General features: G+C 28.8%; 1 protein-coding gene and 1 long non-coding RNA gene across 3 annotated transcripts; one reads left to right on the top strand and one right to left on the bottom strand.

Moving 5' to 3' along the window:
* Nucleotides 1-15250: 15250 nt before the first annotated feature.
* On the bottom strand, nucleotides 15251-17190 carry LOC149989326 (uncharacterized). Its single transcript, XR_016503152.1, has 3 exons — nucleotides 17048-17190; nucleotides 16119-16160; nucleotides 15251-15873 (listed from the first exon to the last, which is right to left on the bottom strand). It is a non-coding gene; the product is annotated as an uncharacterized LOC149989326 (long non-coding RNA).
* A 15-nt stretch (nucleotides 17191-17205) lies between these two features.
* Nucleotides 17206-19982, top strand: LOC112282064 (uncharacterized). 2 transcript variants are annotated; one of them, XM_090250811.1, is made up of 6 exons: nucleotides 17206-17368; nucleotides 17618-17863; nucleotides 18290-18440; nucleotides 18713-18749; nucleotides 19186-19326; nucleotides 19648-19982. In XM_090250811.1, the coding sequence occupies exons 1-6, from the start codon at nucleotides 17253-17255 to the stop codon at nucleotides 19869-19871; spliced, it is 915 nt and encodes a 304-aa protein (XP_090106937.1). In that variant the 5' UTR covers nucleotides 17206-17252; the 3' UTR covers nucleotides 19872-19982. The 2 variants fall into 2 exon arrangements, with proteins under 2 accessions (XP_090106937.1, XP_024375004.1); XM_024519236.3 differs by having other exon boundaries at nucleotides 18602-18749.
* Nucleotides 19983-25813: the final 5831 nt, after the last annotated feature.

Raw genomic sequence — 25813 nt, 5'->3', positions numbered from 1 at the left:
GATAAATATTATTGAAGTGAGTCTACTTGTTTCTTTGCTACTAATATTTTGTATATAGTATGTAATGTGTCATTTTATTAAGATGATCATCCACTAAAAAATTAGAATTCTAAGAATTTTAGATTAAAATATTTTTAATGAAATCCATTGAAATGTTAAAGAGTGTTTTCTAAAATCTAGATAAAATTGAGATCCTTAATTAAATATAATATTACTTAGATTTTTATAATTTCAAAAAATACTTTTAAAAAATTATATAATTTTTTTTACTAATAGTATTTTCTATGAAAGGTCCAAAATTTACTATTTTAATTTAGAAATTTACTATTATAAAATAAAATAAAATAAATTTAAGATTAGAAAAATTATAATAAATTCTATTGAATAAATGACTAAGATTGTTTTAGAATAGGTAGAGGTTAAAGAAGCCTTTACTCAAGAAGAAGTGTAACAAGATTAAACAAATACTATGTCAACTTTTTATATTTGAAGCCAATAAAAATCTCTTGAAATATTCTACTAAGTTTTTTTATATCCAAAATATCTTCTTATTAGAAAGTTTTATTGTGCTTAAAATGCATGTAATTGAAATTAAATTTTTAGAATATAAAAATATTATTTATAATAAAAAAAGATGTTTTAAATTTAAATTTCTTATAATTATTAAAAAGGTTATTAAAAATAAGAAGGCCTATTAATTTACTAAAAAAAATTGAATTAAAAAAAAGTAGATTCAATTGGAATTGTTGCTATAATAGCTCAAAAGCATACTTGCTCTAATTTTTAAAAAATAGTCTATTATTAATCATATCTAGATTTTTTTTTTTTTTTTAGTGTAAGATAAGATTGTCAAAATAAGGCATTTGATAATTCTTATTTTTTATCCAGCCAATATATAATAATAAATATACATTGTAACAAATACATGATCCAACAAGCTTGACAAAAATTAAGACATGTATTAATATAAAAGTTTCAAGGTTCTTACAATTAATATAAACTATAATTAGATTTAAATATATTTTTAGATAATAATATCATTCTTGAAATAAACCTACAATAACATGAAATTCCTTGTAGATTTTATAATTAATCTTGTTTATTGATTTTTTTTAAAATAAAAAATAAAAAAATAAAATTTATCATATATATATCTATTTATAATAGAATTATATTTAATGCAAAATTTAATGATTGTAACTATCTTTATCTTCTTTTCAATCTTTATTACATTGATTCTATAACAATCAATCATTTCTACAATTATGCTCCTTTGATATTATTTCATAATCAAATATTTCTTCTTTTTAACTTATACTTGTTTTATTGTTGCTTCTAAGATCTCTTTCTCTCTTTCTAATGTATTGCTATAGACTTCCTCTATGATCTTGTTGCCGAGAATCTTAATGGTGTAACAAAAACACTTTCAAAGAATATTTAATTTGATCACCTAAAATAATATTGTTAATATAAATTGATTAGAGATACTAATACTTCTTATTAACCTAATACAAATTAAAATTAAAAATTAAGATTAAAGATATAAAAGATTAAAATAATAGTAAAAACCTATGATAAGTCAATTGAAAAGTATGTCTTTTTAGATTTATAAGTACAAAAATTTACAAAAAAATATTTATAAAAAAATTTAAAAAAATTTAGAAAAAATAGAATAGTAAAAAAATATAACTTATTGATAAAGGAATTAAATCAAAAATAAGTAAAAGCCTGCATGTGAGATCAAAAAGATTAATAAAAGAAAAAAAGAAGATGAAAAGACAAAGAAATAAATCCAAATTATCAATTAATTTAACTTCTTAGTAAAAAAGATATAGTTCTATTATATCTAGAAAAAATATATTTATTTCATAAAAATGGTTTTATAGATTATATCTCTTAAAAATAAAGCTTATCTATTTATGAATTATATATATATATATATATATATATATATATATTGTATTAATAATATTGTATGATACTTAGAGATTTTTCATCTTATTAATAAGCATAGGCACTAGAGTTTAACTAATTAAAATTTGAAATAGTAGGATTTTTATATCTTAAATAGATTTGTATTAAAAAAATATAGAAGATAATATATGGCCTTGTTAAGATAATGTTATACATTGATTCAAAAAAATCATCATAGTATTTGCACGTTGTCCATTTTTTAGCTTGTTGCATCTTCTCTATAATCTCAAATAGCATGCTGCTCAAAAAATGAACTAATAACTATTTCTTTTTTATGTCTAGTATAAGAATCAAAGCAATTGATTATATCACAAAATTTCAATAAGACAATATGTATATAAAAGATATTGAGACAATTTTTTGATTAGTAAGTCAATATTTTGTTTGCTCTACTTTTATCTTTAAAACTTCATCTTCACAATTTGAAATGGTATCTACAAAAGTGAAAATGACTTTTTGATTAATTTCTTTTTACTCTTCTTATACTTTTTCCCATAGGTCCAACATTTTTGATATTTTTATTATTTGAGCATTCAAACAATATTTGAGACGCTTCAATAAATATTCTTTTGGTTTTATCTTTGAAGATTATATAAGTCAATGTATGACGTCGATTCTACATTCTTTAAAATACTTTGTTTTTAAAAATTGTACTTTGAATCATTGTCTTTTTAAAAGATCACATTATTGACACCCAAATTATAATAATCTAAGGTTTTTAAGAGCTCTTTGTGAAAAATTATATGATATAAGTTTGTATTCATATTCTTTTCATTTTTAGTGAAATAAAATATGCCATAGGTAGTCATGTAGTTCTAGAATTTAAAAAAAAAATCATCATTGTGCTTGATGATTGTTTAATAATTAAAATATTTTTTTGTATAAAGATTAGCTTACATATGCATTGGGCATTTGGTTGTAGAAGGATTTGACCTTATGTTGAAGTTAGATTTGTAACCTAAAACAATACATAAAGTTTTTAGAAACATCTTCTTAGAAATCTTAAATAACCTAAAACAACTTATCATACTTAGAGAAATAAAATAAAATATTCTAAAAAAGATTAAATAAATTTAAAATTGAATCCTAAAAAAATTCTAAAAACATCCTAGAAATCCTAATCAAATTCCAACTAAACCATAATAAAACGTAGTCAAATGCTAAATAAATTTTACAATAGATTTCAAACCTTGATAAATATTATTTTAATTATTTTTGTCTTATAACATGGTTATAAGATAAAAGAAGGAAAAAAATAATATATTATATAAGAGCTTATCTTAAAATATAGTAGCATGTTATTTTAAAAATATAAATAATAGTTAATGAGATAGTAAAATTAATAAGTGCTAATGCTATTTATTTTGTAAAAAACAAATTCTACTCATTTTATAGGATCATGAATAAGAAAAAATAAAATAGATTATCATAGGCAACTTTAGGTATTAGTAAAGAATATCAATCAGTAATAATTATTTAGATAAATATTAGATTGATACCTAGAGAGGTCCAATTATGAACCATGTTCAAAACCATACCTTGAAGCACAAAAATATGCACATACGGCAAATGAAGTTATTTTTTGTTAATAGAAGTATAAGTTTTGGAGGCTAATTTGATAGGGTTTTATTAATGTTAGTTTTGTAGGAATTTAATTATATATTTATAGTCAGAGCTTTGCAAATTTTGGATTGTTTTGAATGAAATTATTTTATACTGAATAAAAAAAGGTTACATTTTGTTGCAAATTTATGAGGTTTTCTTTTGTGCTATTGGTTGATTAATTTTTTATATTAATATAAATTTTGATAAAAATTTAACAATTTAAGAAGGAGATATTCAAAACAAGAGATATTCTAGAAGATTTATATTGATATTTGTGAAGGAGGACAATCAACACCTAAACAGATTTTGAGTCATTTCTCTCAATTTTTAAGTTAAGTATTCTTGAAATTTTGTATGCTTATTTTTAACTACGAAGTTAAGATATATGAAAAATTTAAATTAAGATAATTTGTTTTTATAGAATCTATTGAAGTTTGAAGCTTTTGTGTGGTTTTTACATTAGATTTAACTAGGATTTGTTGAAATTTCTTGTAATTTCTTTGAAATTTTTTATAGACTTATTTAGAATTAATTAGAATATTTTATTAATAGTATTTAAGATTTTTTTAAAGTTGAATATAGTGTGATAATTTTTTTTAGATTATTTAATATTATCAAGATATTTCTAAATATCTTATGCATTTAAAGCAAAATTTAATCCAACTTTAAGATAAAATCAAATTATTCTATAACCAGATATTTAATACATTTTAAAGCTAATTTATATATATACAAAAAATTATTGATCTTTATTTAAACTTCTCACACGTCTTAGTTTATTGATTGAAAATATACACAAAAATTTTGAAAAAAAAAACTTACAAATTAGAAAAAAAAATGCTTCTAATTGGCTCAAAAGTCTGCTATTTCAATTAAAACCTTCAAGCATCAAAATCTCTCCTTGGAACCATTATCATGTTTTCAAAATTTGCATGTATATTAAAAATAAGTAAACTATTAGCCTATAAAAAAATTATTCCACTTCAATTGGCTAATTGCTCAAAATTATAGAAATCATCATTAATCTTCAAAACTTAATTTTCAAGATCTTAACACTCTTAAATTAGAATTAATTTTGGTTTCACCATCTAATTAATTTTAATTTTATAAAGAAATTTAACACAACTACATTTACAAACTTACACAATTTCATCCATAGATCTACTACTAAACACATAATTTATTCAAATGCTATATCTTCTTTAATCTACAAAAAAAATATCTTTTAAATCAATTTTTACTTTATAATATTCTCACAAAATATTTATAAACTCAAATACCTAAAAACCAATGCTTAAAGAATAACTATTAACTTTTCTCTGTAAACCAAGCTCTTCAATCAACTAAAGAACCTCACATTTATTATAGGTATGTTGTTTTATATCTCATGGTTTGATTTTGACCCTAATTCATAATACAATGTCAATGCCAATGTAGTTGTATATACAAGGTTGTAAAAAGCTTCAATTGCAGTAACTAATTTGCTTGTTGTAATATTGTACATGACTTTTTATTTCTTGCTATCAAATAGAAGTTGCAATCAACTTGCTTTGATACTAAAATACTTTAGGATATCTATTTGCAAATGCAATCAACAATTTAAAATTTAATACCAAGTTGAGCTAATATCTTCTAAAACAAAAGTCTTTATGCTAACACTTGTAAGTTTTTTATTTTATTTTATTTTTTTTTGTCTTGTGCAATGGCTTACATGGTGATAATGTGATAATCTAAGTGAGTGCAACACAATTACTAGACTAGTAAATATTCATATGTATATATGCAAAAGAGTACAATAAAATTGTCTTATTATATAAACATAAGCCTAACAATACATCGAGCATTTAGCTATGAAAAAAATTGATCTTACCTTGAAGTTGGATTTTCACGTACAAAAACACTGTATAAGGTATTTAGAAACAACTTCTTGGTAATTTTGAACAACCTAAGTAAGCTTCTATTTATGCTAAATATACTTTATCAACTTAAAAAAAAATCCTAGAAATATCTTATTACATTCTAATCAATTCCAAATAAACCTTAATTAAGCTTTAAGAATCTTTGTTAAATTTAAAAAAATATATATATCTAATTAATCCTAAAGAAATAACAAAGAAATAAAAAAATCCAAAAAAAATACAAAACAAATCACAAAAAAACCTTAAAGAAACTTTAATCAAATCCTAATTAATATTAAAAATTCTTCAATAAATCATTATTGAAGTTTTAAAAATCCTACATAAAAGCTAACCAAATTTGAATCAAATTTTAAATAAATCTAAACAAATTCTAAATAAATCCTATAGTAGATTAAAAACCCTATAGTAGATTAATTTAATAGTTTAATTTTAAAATATAAAAATATAGTAGATTAATTTAATAGTTTAATTTTAAATTAATCTACTATAATAATTCTAAACAAATTCTAAATAGCTTCTATTTTAATTCTATTTTCTTAGAATATATATATATATATATATATATATATTACAAATAGTAAAAAATGATATATTAAAAATCATAATTCTTTTGAATTTTTTAGTTTAAAGATTTTTTTACCATAAACATAAGAATTAAAACAGGTCATAAGTTTTATTATAGCTATATATATATATATATATATATATATATATATATATATACACATATGTATCATCTTTAAAAAAATAATCTATAACTTGTAAAATTTATTTATTTTTAAAAAATAAAAATTTATTCTATTAAAAAAAAATTGAATCTTTAATTGTTGGTATTGTTAAATTAAAAAATATATAAATCTACTTAATTTTGAATATATATACATCTAATAAATAAAAATTTATTAAAAATTTAAATATATCAATAAAATAGAAAAGATTAGATTAGAATAAAATAGAAAAGATTAGATTAGAATAAAATAGAAAAGATTAGAACTTTAAACATATAAATTATAAATTCTTCAATTCACAATGCAAAAATCATATCCAAGAATCACAAGAATATACATCATTAATATATTTAAAATGGTTTAAAATAAATAAATTATATATATATATGTAATATATATATATGTAATATATATATATGTATATATATATATATATATATATATATATATATATATATATATATATATATATATATATATATATATATATTATAAGTCCAAAGTATAAATTTTGAAAATATTTTTTTTTTATGGAATTTAGGATTTTAAATTGTGATATATGTTTAAGTAATATATTTTAATAAACATACCTATATATACATGTTTATATCAAAGATAATAATCATAAAATTTTAATAGGCATTTATTGATTTTAATGCATTAGAAAAATACTTCAAAATTAACTAATATTTTACTATAATGGCTGAAATATACTTATGATATTTTTTATCTATATTTTTATGTTTAAAACCATGTATAATTATGATAAATATTCTAAAAATATCTTTAAAGTTTTATTATACAACACATATATCTTTAATTTAGTATTAAACATTTGATATAGTAATAAAAAAATTGTTAAGAATTTTTAATAGAATAACATCTATATATTTAATTGAGTGATAGGATTATTAAAAGTTTAAAATATTCAAAATATTTTGAGTTAAATTTTATCAAAAAAAATAAACATAGTAAAAATGATATATATATATATATATATAATTTAAAAAAATAATCAAAATTAAATTATTAAAAAGAGATGATGAATTTATTTTATTAGATAATTTTGATAGATTTTTTGTATAATTTTTATTTTTAGAAACTAATATTTTATTACTTTTTATATTATTTTACTAATTTTATAGATTTTCAAATAAATGTATTAATTTTAAAATATATATTTTTTATTTATAAAATATATATTTTTTATTTATAAAATATATATTTTTTATTTATAAAAAATATATTTTTATTTTATTTTATAAGATATTTGATAAAATTTTAATTTTCGTCGAAATTTAAGATAAGAAAATTGGAAAATTTAGTAAATTAGAATTTTTATAAATTTTGAGATTCAAATATGATTTGAAACTAGTATTTATTTTTATCGAATTTTTTTTTATATTTTAATAATCTTCTTATTGAAACATTAGAAGATTTTTTTAAAATTTATATATATGCATATATAATTTTTTATAATTTATTCGAAAATATTAATAAAAATAGTTTTTTTTATTATAATAACTTTGATTTCTAGTCTTTTTAAAAAGTAAAAAAAATCCTACAGTGATTTTATGACATGATTCATAACTATTAAAAAAGTGGGTTTTAGTCTTATTTATAGTATGTAAAATTAATAATAAAAATTTTAAAATATTATAAATTTAATCAATGAATACGAATAACTTATTATATATTATAATTATATCATAAATATATTATAAATATTATAAATATTATTAGTGAATACCAATAACTTACTAGAGCATATTTCTCCTAAAATAAAATAACATCCAAGGCTGATATTTATTGAAGTAGCAAGGTTATTATTATGAATAAGTATTATCACAATAGGGCAGAGATTTATTTATTTTTTAAATTACTGAAAGAGCAATGGCAAAAGTTTAAAATTTTTAAAAGTCTAAATTTGCATGCGAAATGAAGACAACTATTCTTAATTCTTTCAGTCATGATTTATTTTTCAATGACATTCCTGATTTTTACATTATTTAATATTGAATATTTTTAAACTTTTAATCATTAAATTTGATGTGTACATTGTTCAACGCCATACAGTTCTCTAACTTGTAACTTCTGAAATATGTATTCAGCAAACAATAATTGTGATGTTTAATAATGCTCTACATAATAATCATGATAATAATAATAATAATATATCACGTACAATAGTTTCAGAACATACAAGAAAAGCTTTAACACTGCAATCAAAGAATTCATCGTGTTAACACCACACACTTTTAAGGTAGATTGAAATGACGATTACAGCTGCCACCCTTATTTTATCGACGACTACAAAACGATAACCCGATGTGAGGATGAAGGAGCGTGGCATTAACCGCTGTAGTAAACAAAACCAAAGCTACAACTAAACAATGAAGACGACAAGATGCAGAGAAGAATGAAGGATGAGGCACAACTTACAAGGGCTGTGTGCCGATCCGGTGCCTCTCCAGAGTTGGAATGTCTTGGCATCTCCGGAACTGAAATGTTACTTGGATGTTACCTCGTGCTCAATAATGCTTCGGAGTCGTTATTGCCCCCGACAAAAATCATCATTGAGGATTCTGGTCTGTGTGAATCGTGAGAGAGGTTGTTTTAGAGGTTGGAGAGATTGTGAATTCGTCAACTAGGAGCCATAAAGCTTGAGAATCAACAGCCTATTGTCTACGAACCATGCTGATCAAAATGGCTTTTATCATGTTGAGAATGTTTAGAAAGACATAAGAGTAATAGTAAGTCATACACACACACAAGAGTAGTAGTAAGTCATATACACAAGAGGGTTTCTAAGGAGAGAGAGCTTCACATGTAAAAATCTGTTCATCTGGTTGTGTCTCGTATACAAGAAGAGAAAAGAGGAGAGGATAAACAATACTTCTCCACTAGACTCTAAATATTGTAGCTATAGTATTTACTATAGTTTACACTAAATATTATGGAGCGCGTTGGCTACATTTAATGATCTCAACACTCCTCCTCGCTCATCATAATATTTACATAATATAAAATTTGTATAGAATTATGATCTATACTTTTTTGTGATCTTGCAAGATCAACAATTGTTGCCTCATTAAAACCTTATCTAGAAAAACCTTATTTTATTTAAGAAAAAAACCATAGATGAAGGAAAAAGAGTGCAACATCATTTTCTTTAATTATTTAAAGAGCTCATTAACTTTCTTATTCAAGAAGAGCAAGTCGTCGCATACCAATGCCATAAGTAAGTCGATGATGGTTGCTTAATGGGAGAGCTTTGGTCAAGAGATCAGCAAGGTTATTTGTAGATTCAATTTTCTTAATTATAAGTGCTTGATCAGTAATCAAGTCATGGGTATAACTAAAATACTTTGGATCAATATGCATTGTCTTGTCGCCTTTAATGAAACCAACTTGCATCTGTGCAATACAAGGACTATTATCTTCATACAAGATAGTTGGAAAATCATCATATGAAAATCCATAGGTTGTTTGAATGAATTTATCAATTGATCGCAACCAAATACATTCTCGAGATGCTTCATGTAAGGCAATAATTTTTACATAGTTGGATGAAGTTGCAATTATTATTTGTTTCACTGATTTCTATGATATTACAGCTCTATGTCTTAAGAATATATATCCTGTTTGAGATTTAGCTATTGCAATATCAGATTTATATCTTGCATCACAATATCCAACTAATTTTGGATCTGCGGATTATATGTAGTATAATCCCAAGTCTTCAGTACCTTTTAAATAATGTAATAAATGTTTGATGCCATTTTAATGTTCTAGTGTTGGACGTGTATTATGTCTTGTAAGAACACTAATTGCAAATGCAATATCTGGTCTTGTAGATGTAGCTAAATATAAAAGTACTCTAACCGCTGCGAGGTATGGATATTGGTCTCCCAATATTTCCTTCTCCTCCTCGCATGGACGATATGGATCATGACCATCACGACCACGTCCAACCATTGGTGTGGACAATAGATAAGCATCAATCATATTAAATCTTTGCAAGATTCGTCTAATATACGTTAGTTGGTAGAGAAAAAAGCTACCATCTATTAGATACATAATCTGAAGACCAATGCAAAAAGTTGTTTTTCCTAGCATTTTCATCCCAAATTCATATATAAGTAGGTTTGTAGTTGTAACACATGTAGATGTAGTACCCACTAGGTTAAGATCATCAACATATACAGCAATGATCACAAAACGAGTTTTATCTCGTTTGATAAACAAACAAAGGATTAGTGGATCACTTATAAAATTATTTGTAATTAAATAATCTCGAAGACATTGATACCACATACGTCCGGATTATTTTAAATCATACAAGGCCTTACATAATTTAATACCACGATATTTTCCTAGAGCGGGTCAATTTGAAGTTCTTGTTTCTAAGCTAGGTGGAACTTTCATATAAATATTTGCATCAAGAGAATCATATAGATATGCAGTTACTATATCCATCAGATGCATCACAAGGGTGGCATGAACTGTCATTCCAATAATATATCGAAATATAATTGAATCTATGATTGGAGAATATGTGGATTCATAATCAATGCCAAATCGTTGAATAAATCCTTGAGCAACAAGACGAGCTTTATAGCAAATTATTTGGTCTTGAGCATCTTACTTGCGTATTAATATCATTTTATATTCCATAGGGCGAGACGTAAGAGTGTCTACAATTGGACCAAAGACTTTCTTCTTACGCAAAGAGGCATACTCCTCCTCAATAGCAGTTTTTTATTTTGACCAAACTAAGTGATACATCGCCTCTTCGATGGTTTGAGGTTCAATATTGTCTTTTTCGCAAGAAAGGGCTTCTCTAATCATATATGCAAATGATTCATCTACCATAATAGATGGTCTATTCCAAATATCATCTGTAGCTCAATATAGAATAGATAATTCTTTACTCAATTTGTTCTTATTCCTTCCAATTCCAAGATTGTTTTTCATAGGAATTGAAGGTACATTATGCATAGATATATCATCATGAATTGATAGTCCTACAAGATGTGTGGCAATTTCTTGAGAAATAATACCAGGATTAGTCAATTTTATAGCTTTCTTCTTACGTGGTTGCTTATCTTGTCCACGAGTTCTTTTAGTTGTTGTTGTTATAACTTAAGGTATTGTAGTCAATGGCACTACAATCTGAGCAGGTGCATTCTGAGCTTCATTAATAGGAACTCTTGTAATTCTAGGTGCATCATTGAAGCTATCAGGTGTTTCATCTCCGATCCATTTTAGATGCAAAATCTTAGCAACTTTAGTTTCTACCAAAGATGTCCTAGGATCAAGATTCATTGTAAATGTTTTTGGTGCTTCAAATATGAGTACTTTATTTCTTTGTTGATTGGATACTCCTCTTTGAAGAGATGGAAATACATTTTCTTCAAAACGGTAATTTTACAAATGTGCATGTAATAATGTGCCAATTGATGGATCAACAATACGAATAATGCTTGGTGAATCAAAACCAATATATATGCCTTCTTGTTGATGAGCTCCAATGGTACGCCATTGAGTTTTTGGTACTGGAATCTAAGCATGGCAACCAAATGCTCGTAAGTGAGATACATTTAGAATACGACCCAAAATGAGCTCATGTGGTGAAATAATTTCAAGAGAAGAAGGGCGAAGGCATATTAATGCTGCAGTATGTAAAACTGTATGACCCCACATAGATGTAGTTAGATTTGTGTGAAGGAGGAGTGGCCGAGTAATGAGTTGTATAAACTTTATAAATGACTCTGCAAGTCCATTTTGAGCATGTTCATATGGAACACAATATGTCAATTCGATTTCTATTGGAGTACAATAGTCTTCAAAAGACTTTGATGCGAATTCTTTTGCATTATCCATATGCAATGTTTTTATAGGATAATCAGGAAAATCTGCCTGCAAGTGAATAAGCATAGATATAAGATTGGCAAACACCATGTTTCAAATTAATAATAATAAAACATATGATTATTTACCTGATGCATCAACAAGGACCAAAAAATAACAAAATGGTCCTGATATTGGATTAATAGGACCACAAATATCACCATGCAATCTTTCAAGCATTGGTGGTAATTCTTGTGAAAGTTTCCAAATTGAAGGCCAAGTAATCATTTTACCTTGCATGCATGTATGACATAATTCCATAGAGTCTACATCTGCAGGCTTTAAATTGTGCCAAGTTATACATGGAATGATCTTTCTAAATAATATGGATCATGGATGTCCCAATCGTCCATGCTAGACAGAAACACGACTCTCTGAGATAGATGATGCAAAATTAAATATAATGGGAAATAAACCATTTTCTGTAGCAAAAGCTTTTTCAACAACTTTATGGTTCTTCGCAAGAATCAAAACCTCTTTTCTATTTAAAGTGGTGATCGAGAGGTGATAACCATTAATACACACATCTCGGTAGTTGATCAAACTCCGAGGTGCTGAGGGTGCAAACATCACATGTTTTCATTTTATGATAGAACCCGCAGGTAATTTTACCATCGCTATGCCCTCTTGGAAACAAAACGCATTTGCTCCAAGCATGGTCATCATATTTTTAGTTTGCCAAGTTGAAGATTTTTCAATAAAAAATCATCTATCTCGTAAGATAGTATGTGTTGTTGCAAAATCAATGAACGCATCATTTGATTCATCATTAGAGGTTTTACAATTCATATAAGCCTCTAAGTCATCAACACCAATTGAATCTATGGATGTATCCATAGTATGAACTTCACGAGCCTCAGTTTGTAATTTCTTATTTTCTTAGAATATTTTAATAAAATATTATGAAGTACGGCACGCATGTACTAAATGTCCAATCATTCCACACTTATGGCAAGAATGCATCTCTGATTTTTATTTTCTACTATAATTAATAGTAGAAAGTTTATTCTTTCTATATGGGTAGAAATAGTCTTGACTATGACTACCCTGACACTTATGAGCATGTTTCCCATGTTTATATAATTTCTTCTTAGACTTTGAAATATTAAGTACATGAGATTCTGGAACTGTAGTTCCAATAGGACGAGCTTTCGCATTGTGCAAGAGTAGTTCATTTTGCTTCTCCGGAAGAAATAGATAGGACATGAGATCAGAATGACTCTGAAATTTCATGTTCTTGTATTGTTGTGCAAGCACAACAAATACAGGAGGAAATATGGAGAGAGTTTTCTCAATCATTTCTTCTTCAGAAATACTTTGTCCACATAATCGTAATTGTGAGACAATACTATATATTTCACTATTGAAAGCATTTAAATTTGGAAAATCCAAGACACTTAAATGTGTCCAATTATGACGTGCACGTGGAAGAAAAATGGTCTTTTGATGATCAAACCTAGATTTAAGATTCTTCAAAAGTTTTGTAGGATCTTCCATTTCCAAATATTGATGTTGTAATGCAGGTACAAGATGACGACGAAGGAAAAGAAGTACTTTCCAATAAATAGCACGAGGTATAGAAATACTTATTGTAGGAGATTCTTCAAACATAATGGCATCCGAGAGTTGTTTTGCAAATAAATTTGTTTTTGCCATTTTTGCCCATAATAGATAATTGTTTCCATCCATAGTCAATGGTGGAAATAAAAGAGCTTGAAAATGTTGGGATGCACTTATAATAGTTGGAACCATAGTAGAAGCAGTTGAAGCACTCATTATAAATAAATTTGTAAAGAAAATACAAGATCAAGTAGAAAAGTTGAGTAAAACGTACCTTAAAATATAAAGTCAAATAAAATGATAAACTTGAACTTGAAAAAATAAAAATATATAATTTTTTTATTTATTTATTTTTTTTAAAGGAGATTGTAGATTAAAAGAGTAGAACAGCAATAAGATGGCAGCAGCAGGCAGCGGTAGGGCGGTAGGGCGACAGGGTGGCAGTGGTAGGCAGCGATGGGTGGCAATAATGGACAGCAACGACGGGCGGCGACAGCGGCAACATTAAGACGGTGACGGAGACAGGGGCAACAGCATTAGGATGGCGACAGCGGCGAGTGGCAACGCCAGAGGGGGCAATGGCTGGTTCAGCGACAATTCGACGGCAAGCACGACAGTTTGGTAGTAGGGAGCACAGAGCAAGCTGAGGTGGAGTTGGGCTAGATCAAGTATTCTAAACAAGCAGGGCAGAGAGTGGAACAAGTGCTCTAAGCAAGCAGTAAGAAGAACAAGATCATGAGGTAGACACTGAACAAGGGTAGCAACACGTTTGAAGAGTCAAAGACTAGAGCAAAAAATTGTGATAGTGTGTAGAAGAGAGTCATGCTGATAACGTGTTGAGAATGTTTAGAAAGACACAAGAGTAATAGTAAGTCATACATACACAAGAGTAGTAATAAGTCATACACATAAGAGGGTTTCTAAGGAGAGAGAGCTTCACACATAAAAATCTATTCATCTGGTTGTGTCTAGTATACAAGAAGAGAAAAGAGGAGAGGATAACTAGTACTTCTCCACTAGACTCTAAATATTGTAGCTACAGTATTTATTCTAGTCTATAGTAAATATTATGGAGAGCGCAAGCTACATTTAATGATTTCAACATATCACAAAGAATTTCCCTTTAGGTATGAGAATAAACCTTAACCTTTTGTCTGCATTCATGCAAACCAAGAGGGCATATTTGTATTTTAATCAAAAAATGACAACTGCGATAATTCTCTACCTATTCTGAGCGACAAACATGCATCAGTAAAAATAATATTCTCAGAATCTCACCGTGTTAACCTATCAGCTCACGCATCGATCGGGGCACGCGTCGATGAAATCTGTTTTAATGCAAAACTGCTCGCTCAATCCCCCTGAGATGGCCTAGTGATCTTGAGTACACATGCATCGGAAGAATGAATGCTTCTCAAATCATCTAATTGTACGAGTTACCTTGTGTGTCCAACTTCGCTAACCAACCTTGAACACTCTGCAAGATGAAAGACAACAAATCAGCCTAAGATACGTTACAATAGGATGTCGGCATTGCAGTCGAACTATGTGTGTGTGTTTTTTTTTTTTTTTTTTTTTTTTTTTTTGTCGGAAATTGGCGTTTGATACTATAAAACTAGAGAAGGACATTAATTGAAGCTGAACGTAGGATATATATTTGGTCTAAGGTTTCAGGTTCGCTGTTTTTGCTTGATGCTTTCCATGATGTTCCCAATTTGGACAGTAGAGTCATTGAAGTAATAAAAGTCCTCTTTATGACTTCCGCAGCTGATCGGCAAACCAAACATAAGAGGTTTCCACCCTGAATGAACTAGCAAATGTCACCTATTTGCAGTTCTGTGCATGGCAATGTAGCATAGATCCGATGTTCAATCCGTGTACTGAAGTCGCATCATAGCGTCGAAACAATTCATGGAGCTTGGAAGTCGATTTCAGGCATCAGAACAGCAACACTGTCACAGATATTCTATGATATGATAATAATCCTTTACAAATCACCATGTTTACAGATAACACCATACCGCCATTGAATCGGCAAATTGTAGTGTCTTAAAGTGCATTTACGGTCTCTCAATGAATAGAAGCAACCATCTCAAGCGTCACTTGACAGCAAAATGCAGAAATTGCATAGAACCACAGAACGACGGCCATCTTGGCATCCCTAATCATCCAATCTGCCGAAAAACGTCCATGTTAATATCTATATAAGCTGAAGTCAAATCCTTAAAGTCAATAGGAGAGGAGTAGAATTGAGTCATCAATCGTGATATATGACCAATCCAGAATTCAGTACTGCTTTTCAACAATCGATAATCTGTCGCAGATATAACCTCTCTCATCCTGCGCGATTGCGGCGTGCAATGACTCAGGACTCGAGCACAACCGAGTTCCTCATAAAGACAAAATCACTGAAGCACACCTCCTGTTGATCTTCTACACTGCTGATCCGATCTGCGAAAAACTACACAACCACACAAATTCTCAAACAATCGAAGGCTCGGGTCTGTGTAGGGTGACTGCAAAATAACTAAAAATATTATATAATCATTGGAAATATTATAAATAATCGTCTATTTGTATTTAAAATTAGAAAATATTTTGTTAAATTTTATTTTAAAGTTTCTTCAAATTGAATGTTTTGATTACTTGTATACAATTTGATAATTGTTAAGTTCATCTAAGGTACATTAAAAAACTTGAATAGCAAAGCCTAATATCCTTGAATCTTCATTTGATTTTGTGGATTGTTAACTTTTGTACTAAATATAATTTTTGAAGATAAATAGATGAATGATATTAAATAGTGTAATATTATAATAGAAGAATAGCAAGAGAGAATGGAGCTCAATTGTATCTAGATTTCTAATAATTAAACAAAATTAGGCTAAAAGTTTAATCAACTTTGATGTTGTTTTCAAAGTTGTACTAAAGACAAGACTAAAAATGTTTGTTGTCAGATTTTATTAGTGTTATTTCACATATTTATGTGTAGTTTCTTGCATGCAATAATATACATTCAACATTAACTTATTAATTAAATAGATTATTTATTTGTAGATAAAATATCTTAAATCTCCTCTAGTATTAAGAAAAAACAAATTTGTTGAATGATTTTAAAGATTTGACTATGAAAAAGTAAACTTCTATGAGCTTATCATGTAAAACTACTACTATTCTACAAAATATTTGTAAATTTTGGATGATTTTATTTTCTACAACTCTTCTTGGCTTTTCAAGACATTTTAAACATAAAATTTTATTTATTTATTTTAAAATAAGTTTAGAAATTAATACAATTATATATATATAAAAAAAAAAAAAAAAAAAAAAAAACTTTCTTTCTTTTACCAAGCTCAAAACTTGTTGTCAAAGAATAGATTGCACTCTTGACTGTGACAACAATCACGTCCATCCAGTTCTTCCCTCAACAGGATCGGCCCTTCGTCGTCGCCGTCGTTTCCCACAAATGGTGCTCGATTTGTCGATTCTCCTCACGCTTTGCTGAGAATGAGCATGCGATTCCCTAGCTTTCAGAGTTTCGAGGGATTTTGCAATGGAGTGGATTGTAGCTCCCGCGGTGAAAGCAGGAGACCGGGTGGCTATCATCGCGCCTGCCAGCCCTGTCTCAGTGGATCTTCTCGAAGCCGGCATTGCTGTACTAAGATCTTGGTTATTCTCCTTCTCCGATGAATAGGTTTTCTATAGTATTGTTATTATTATTATTAGTATCATTATTTTTTCTGAATGCTTTCTGCGCTTGATTCTGTAATTGGTGAGCAACTCTGAAAATATTTTCAAGGGTTGTCATCATGCATTGTGATAGGTTTAATTTTGATACACTGCTCTGAAATGAAGTTCAAATTTTCGCGTTGCACGTCAATCTTGTCCTCTGACATGAGCTAGTGGTGATTTGAGAAGGGATTTAGTGCCGGTGGTGCACCCACAAGTGTGGTCAAAGCAAGGGTACCTCGCGGGCTCCGATGAAGAGCGAGCTGATGCACTGGTTGGGGTGCTTGATGATCCCAGTATTGCAGCCGTGGTGTGTGCCCAAGGTGGATATGGCTGTACAAGATTACTAGAATTGTTGCCGATCTCTAGAATTGGTGCTCACAACCTTCCCTCTAAACGCTTCTTTGGATTCTCAGATATTACTGCCTTGCATAGGTACGGAACAGCATGAATCTTCGTTGTTTTGTTTTACTGCCTTCGTGTTTCTCCACCTCGTTCTCAACTCAAATCATATAGGTGTGACGTTGTTAGGTTTCGCTACGGGCGACTCGAGATTTAACTGCAATTTCTTCAAATACTTCATTAATACATGCGTTTAAAACATCACGAAATGAAAATTGTTGGTTTTGTTTCTGTTCTCGTGACTGTTTTCTACATCAATGATGAGTCCAACCACTGACTATCCTGAACCTTCATTGTTATTATTATAATCATTATTGCTCTTATGTTTTCTCATCGCTGTTCTAATTGATTTTGGAAATTGTGCTTCTTCTACTAGCGAGGAAATGGGCATTTTGCATATTTCCCACGTGCTTCAGTAGAAAAGCGTCCTATTCATAATTAATGTGAAGTTGTTTGCAGCTTGATGAGAGTAGCGGTACCAGGATATGTGAGCTTCTACGCACCAATGCTTGCAACATCTTATTTTGCAAAGAGCACGGAGCTAAGCCGAGAGTCGTTACGTTTATCTATGTTTGCTCCTAATCTTCAATCTGCTTGTCCGCCACTCAAGGTACTTCGAAGTTAGAACATGGGATTTTTTTTAAGGTCATAAACTTCAAGCTGTTAGGAAGGGCGCGCATAGTTTCAATGCGTCTGTCCATGCTAACTTCCACTTCAGCAGTAAAAATTAGTTCAAAAGCCCTTGTTTACTAGGAAACGTCCTTGATGCAGGGGCGATGTTTACAGATGGGACGCGCAAGGTCCACAAATGGTGTTGTGAGTGGGCGCCTCGTTGGGGGAAATCTGACTGTCTTCACTAATTGTCTTGCAACTCCTTGGCAGGAAGATATGGAGCGCTGCATTCTGATCCTAGAAGATGGTTTATTATCCTTTATTCTAGCCCTTCACCAGTTCTCCCTCCAATAATAGATTTAATTAAGTTGCTTTAGAGCGAATGATGGCTTCTGGATGTGCTGTAGATTTACTAGTTTGTAATTAATAGATAGCATTAGGGTGCAAGTGTGAACAATCATGTGATATTCCTTCTGCCCATGCACCTCACGTCGAAAGACTGATCTCATTCTCGCGATGTTCAAAGTCCATCTTGATGAGCGATATCATGTGGACTTTTCATAGCTTTCTTTTTCTTCAGTCATGTAAATAAATTGATGTGTTGAATTTATTCTTATGTATTACCCATTCTACTCTTTTGGAATGATTTATGGCATTGGTACTGGTTACTTTTACTTTTTGAATGAGCTTATATTTCTGAGCACTTCTCTCTAACAGAACATAGTTTACTGAATTTTTTGCAGTTCATGAGGCGCCTTATAGTGTGGATCGCATGTTCACTCATTTAAAATCAGTGTCTCCCGACCAGGAGGTGCTTAAAAAAATAGAAGCTCTCGTTCTTGGAGATTTTGGTGATGCATTGCGGAGGAATTATGAAGAACTAGGTATACTTAATTTTTCGCCTATGCTTCAAGCTTAATTTATGCACCCTGCTCAAAATATTCAACATTTGTGGAGATTTCTGATTTATAACAAAAGGACAAGTACTTATTAACTGCACTGGTGTAAGTGATGACATTCTAATTTTCCAATAGTCAGTCTTCTTCTTGAATGGGAAAGCGTGAGCAGTAGGGAGCTGATCATCAATGTCAGTTATAACTCACACGTATATTATCTCAACCCCAGCCCGTAGTTTACGTTGCTTAAGTGATAAGGGAAAGGAGTCTTCAAAAACAATATTGATTCCGATGTATGTGTCTTTGCAGCCTGCGCAAACAAAATGGTTACACAAGAGACGGTGGAGAAGTGGTTCTGGCTTGAACAGATGCGTTTGCCACCAGATCTTCCTGTATTGTCTGGCCTTCCAATAGGCCACATTGGGGACAATAGAGTAGTCCCGCTTGGTGCATTTGTGGATGTTAATTTGAGAACATGTAGCTTGAGTGTATCTTCCTTAGTTGGTCGTCCCTCACACAATAGTCGTTTGTAATTCAACGGCAACATCTTCTAGTCGTGCAGTTAAATTAGTGTACCATGTGTGTAGATGGGAACAATACCTTTTTTTGGAAAATTAAATTAAAATAATACTTTCATGACTGAATTTGATGCTGACAAGATCAGATAGGATGTGTGAAACTACTGCAGAATTTCGTGACGTTTACGGTATGCTTTTTATCATTCCTTATAACAAATAATGGTCTGCGCTGAGTGTAATACTAAATACGTTACATGAAAAATTACAATAAACTCCAATTAAGTGCAGGTGCGACAGGATGTCAAAAAATTATCAACCACAAAGTTGTTGTAAGTTCAACCGATTCCAAGTGGATTCCACAGCAATTTCTGCCAAGAATAGTGAATTTCTCCAAAAATCCAGTGTCAGATTCCCACAAACAACCCACTGCATTCAATGCAATATGTCAACCTTGGCAACTAACCACGGAAAAGAATATTGCTCTATTCGATTAATATACTTAAAACTCAAGTTTCAATAAGCAAAAACCTTCACACAACAGAACCATTTGAAAACATATATTCATATAAGCACATAAACGCAGATTTTGGGATGTAGCACTTGACATGAAATAAACATAGCACAGCTTGTACAAAGTTAAACAATATTTGTTGGTTCTAATAAATTGCTTTAGTGAAAATCTTCACACGAAATTTTCTTTTCTGAGTGCAGGTCAGTCTCCAGAATAAAAGTCAGGATCATGTTTTAATGTAAAATTACTGATGCTGTTAAGCATGTTAGTACGATGGTATCTTGGTCAGTATATCCATCCTTGTGACACCACTTCTGCCTCCGCATCAAGAATTCACTACAGCCTTAGGTTGTCAGAAAATGAGTTTCTCCAGACCTTCCAAAACTTATGTAGATAATAACAATCCTAAGACCGTGGCACATACCGGATGTTATTATCAACGCAGATAGCCTGCACAAGTGGTCAAAAGTGTAAGATGAAACTAACCACTCAATATCAAATGTATGGGAATATCGGCAAGCACAAAGGAAGATATAAATAAAACAGAAGAATCGGAATTGAGGAACTGGAAGTACCTGCATTTCTTCAGACAATTCACCAGTGACAGTGAACTCATAGCAACCAGGAACAAATTTACCTAGACAAAGCTGACTCCTGGAAAAGTTCCTTTTAAATCTCGTGTTCAGTTTCAAGCAGGAAACTGATTTCTTTCTGAAGGTATGCAGATTACCCACCCTCTCACAAGAATTCTGGCAAAAACTTCCCTACTCATATTTCAGGTAATAGAGGGAGCTGATTACATAAACTAAACTGAACAAGACAATTCTTAACTTCTAATACCTGCCTACTAAGTGCCAGGCACTGACCAAAGTCTTGAAGTTCACTAGTCTACTACATCATAATGTTAAAATGCACGCCACTTAAAGCAATGCAACTTTAAAGGAATTGAAGGGCAGATCACCACTGTGTCAAGAGGGCAAGCCTCCTCGAGAGAACACATGGTCCTTGATTTCAAGTGGGTTGTAAGAAGCATAATTTCTTCAAATTGTTAAAGTCCATAAACAAAATCTTGAGAAAATGAGAGGTTAACCAAGAAAGAAAATAATTGGCTGCTTGTTGCAGTGGCTGCCTCAAAACCCCCATCTACAAATTAGCTTGGATCTCCCTTGTCACAGCTCTTCTTCTTGCATGTTAAGGCTTGTTGAAAAGCTAACAATGAACTCTAGCTTCTTCCAAATTCTCAAAATAAAAAGAAGAAAATCCAGTAAATGGCATAGAAAGTTCCAAACTAGTCTTGAATTTTGCCACCCGAAAAGCTCTAGCAATCCCCTTCTTACAAATCTGCTTGGATCTCCTTCATTATAACTCTATTTTTTGCATGAAATAGTTTGTTGGAAAGCTAAAAACAATATTCAGCTTTTCTCAAAATTTCAAATCAAGAAGAAGAAAATACAAGAAATAGCATAGAAATCTCTAACCAGTCTTGAATCTCGCCACCCAAAAACTCTAGTGACCTCCCTTTTCACAAATTCACATGGTTCTCCCTCCTCATGGCTTTATTTCTTGCATACTATAGCTTATTGGAAAGCTAACAACACAATATAACTTCTCTCAAAATTTCAGAATAAAAAGATGAAAATTTTTTAAGTGGCCTTCAAAACTCCAAATCAAACTTAAATCTTGTCCCTCCTCCCTAAAATTCTAGCGACCCTCCCTTTCCACTCCTTTCAACCTCAGCCTCTCCTCCCCCCTCAAAATTAAAATCCTTGATGCCAAAAATCCCTATTCCTAATCTTCTTCCAATATCCATCTTGAACTACTATAGAACTAGGTATTTATCCTAAAAGATAATACCTTCAAGCTCAAATAATCCATTTAAGACAACAATTTCATATTCTAAATTATATTCAAATTTTTAAATATATTAGTATTATATCTTCATCTCCTCTCTTATAAATAAAATTAATTATCTTCTAAATATCTTTAATACAATTTAATTAAGTGCATCACAACAACAAATTGTAGAATCAGATACAACATAAATCAAACCATCTCTACTGGATCTCCAAGCATATGATGTCATTTTAATAGAATAGTATAATGATTTAAAATCTAACTAATCACATATTTATTTGAAGCCATCGAGCTGCCCAACTACTTGTTGGATCTATGTATAAGATTATCTTAAACAAACTAACATAGACAAGTGGCAACTGTTTAAATTTAAAAACCTATGTTTCTTAAATGAGTAAATTTATGTTCAACTATGACTTTATTATAGAAAGGAAAGAAAAGAAAGAACAAACTAACAAAGATAAAGACAAAAAAATCTTTGGCCATAGAAGAGAAATTAGGTGAGTCTGTAAACTTGCAATTGAGTTAGTGAGAATTAATATCCAAAAGCTTTTAACATGAATTGTGAAGTACAAAGGTTGGAATTATAAAACATATATTAATTAATATTGAGCACAATATTATTGGTGGATATCGACAAGATTGCTTATCCTGCAAAATTGGGAGTTATGTACTCTAAGTCACAATCAATAACTAATTTATATTTAGACTATGATCAATTTCAACTTACATATAGGAATAGAGATCTAATAACAATGAGAATATTACTTGGATTATTTAAAATGTGTACTCTTTCACAAAGTACTACTAACTCAATTGTATATTTGACTAATGGAATGAACAAGGTATTGAGAGATTTTATTTTTAAAAAAACTATGTCTTTTTTAGATGATGTTCTTATCAAAAGATACAAAGAAGGAAAAAAAAGATGAAACTTTAGATGAAAGGGGGTGTTGCAAGTATGTTATTGATCATATATAAGATTGTGAAAAGATTTTAATTTAAATTAAAGAAGTTCATCTTACACTTTTTGAAGCAAAATCTACATTTGAAATGCAAGAAGTTGTCATTGTTGTGCATTTGTATATATTTTATGAAAGAAAACCAAATCCAAGCAAAGTTGATGTAATTAGAATAATAAAGGATATATATAATTCTTTAATAGAAGTACATAAGTTTTTAGGTACTTGTATATTTTATTGTATATAGATTCTTTATTATTTTTATATAGCAAATCTATTATATGAATTATTAGGTAAAGATTTTTAATTTAAATATAAAAGAAAGCAGAATGAAAGAATAAAAAAGCTAAAAGTGTTATTGTTGATACCTCCAATTTTAAGAAGAATTGATTATAAGTATAATAGATAAATAATTCTTATTATAAATACTAATTCTATTGCTATTAGATGGATTGTGAATTAAGATGATTCAAGTCGAAATAAATTTGTAATTTTATTTGGAGCTAAAATTTTAAGTATTCATCAACATGCATAATTGTGAATCAAAAGAAAACTATAGAGAATTGTTTTGGCTATAAAAGCTGAAAAAGATTATTTGATTGATACATTGGTAGTAATTGAAATAGATTACTTGTCATTACTTGAAATAATAATTAATTGTTAAATACCAAATATTGAAATGCTAAGATGGATTGCTTATATTAAATCATTAATTCTAAAATTTAGGCATTTTTCTAGAAAAGATAATTTGGTGGCAGACATATTGTCTTCAGTAAGATATGAAAGAGAAGACAAGATGCTTGAAGACATTGATGATATTGGATCCAAATTCTATTTACTATCAAATCCTAACAAGAAAGATAAGTTCTTTTTTAAAAAAAATTATGAAAGATAATTATTGGATATTGATTATTATTTGAATAATTAGACTAAATAAATAAATAAACAGTATATAAAAAAATTAAACAAATAAAAAAAAGGTTTATGGATTTTTTTTAAGAATGATTCTTATAGAAGAGGCCAAAATAAGGAATTGAGATGCAATAACAAGTGATAGGAAATAAAGAAGAGTAATAAAAATTAATAAATAGATTTTATGATGATTTATAGGTAAAAAATAAGAGAATTTGTACTTTTTTTTATTAAACTTAAAAAATGATATTCGTGAAAAATATACATCAAGATATAATTTTATTTATAAAATCATGTGAAACTTATCAAGCATATTCCAATATATGACATCAAGATAGTCTATATCCAACATATCTTTTGGCTATTCATTTTAAATAGATTGTTGATTGGTTATTATATCAACTGGCTTATGAAAAATGAGATATTTGGTTTTGGCTCATGAAGATTTATTAATCCAAGTAGAAGGTAGAGCATTGAGAAAAAAATCTATAGAATGAATTTGTAGATTTTTGCTTGAAGATGTAATTTGCTATATGGATGTATAAAAAAAATCATTGCAAATCATAGAGAATTAATTGCATAAAAAGCTCATGATCTCTTTGAAAGATATGGAGTTAAGTTATCACTGACTACTACTTATAATTTTAAAAAAATACCAAAAAAGAATGTATTCATTTATCAATTGTAAAAGCATTAGTTAAAACTTATAATAAAAATGATAGAAAATAGCTTCAACTGTTGTCATTTTTATTGTAAGTTAATCAAACAACTAATAGTTTAGTAATGAAATATATGCCTATTAAGCTTATGATAGGTCAAAAATCTATTATGCCAATTAAAGAAAAAAATACTCACTTGGAGTATGCTACAATAGAAAGATGAATTGACAATAGAAGAACTTTTAGCTATTAAAATTCAATAACTTCAGCAAAGACTAGAGGATGTGCAAATAGCATTAGAAAGGTTTAAAAGGTCAAGGTTACAAAATAAGACACAATTTGATAAGAAACATTGATTGAGACCTAAAGCAATTGAAGAAGGTAATTGAATTTTGGTCTATGATAGTAGCTTGAATAATCAACATAGTACTTTAAAGAAGATTTCTAAAGAATGATTTGGACTATATGTAGTAAGAACTATTTATGATAATATAACCTATTCATTATAAGAATTAAATAGAATAAAGTTTAAAATATCAATTGTGAAGAAGTGAGAGAAGATATTCAAACAAAGACACATAGAAATAAGTATAGAAGACCTTATTAAAGACATAAATCTCTCAAGAAAAGAAGATGATTTTAACTTAGATAGCAAAAATGATGGTAAAAATTTGGATAAAGACATGAAAAATATAATATGAATCAAACAAGATTTCGATTATTTGATACATATCAAAGGACAAATTCAGATGAAAAGGATATTATGTGGTAACATAACTATATGTTAAAAAATAAAAAATGGATGATATTGTAGAAGAGCCTAGTAAAAATATATAATAAAAAGATAAAAATAAATGATAAGAAGATAGTAAAACATTTGATCTTAATACTACTTTTTGTAGAAAAAACTTCTAATTACTATGTAGGGGCACAAATGCCTCAAATCAAAGTAAATGATATAAATAAATGATATAAGTAAATGATATAAGTAAATAATATAAAAATTATTCATTTCTATAAAAAAATTTATTTCTAATATTTTTTTAAGGTTATTTTTAT

This window comes from Physcomitrium patens, chromosome 5 (assembly GCF_059467195.1).
Source record: "Physcomitrium patens ecotype Gransden chromosome 5, ASM5946719v1, whole genome shotgun sequence".
NCBI classification, from domain to species: domain Eukaryota; kingdom Viridiplantae; phylum Streptophyta; class Bryopsida; order Funariales; family Funariaceae; genus Physcomitrium; species Physcomitrium patens.
Note: the sequence above shows the minus strand (reverse complement) of the source record. Positions and strands in the feature narration are given on the sequence as shown.

Excerpts from the sequence above, each read along its gene's own strand:
- LOC112282064 (XM_024519236.3), top strand. The coding sequence starts at position 17,253 with ATGGAGTGGATTGTAGCTCCCGCGGTGAAAGCAGGAGACCGGGTGGCT. Across the intron at positions 17,369-17,617 it reads ATTGCTGTACTAAGATCTTG|GGATTTAGTGCCGGTGGTGC; the intron begins GTTATTCTCCTT and ends TGATTTGAGAAG. Across the intron at positions 19,327-19,647 it reads GAGGAATTATGAAGAACTAG|CCTGCGCAAACAAAATGGTT; the intron begins GTATACTTAATT and ends GTGTCTTTGCAG.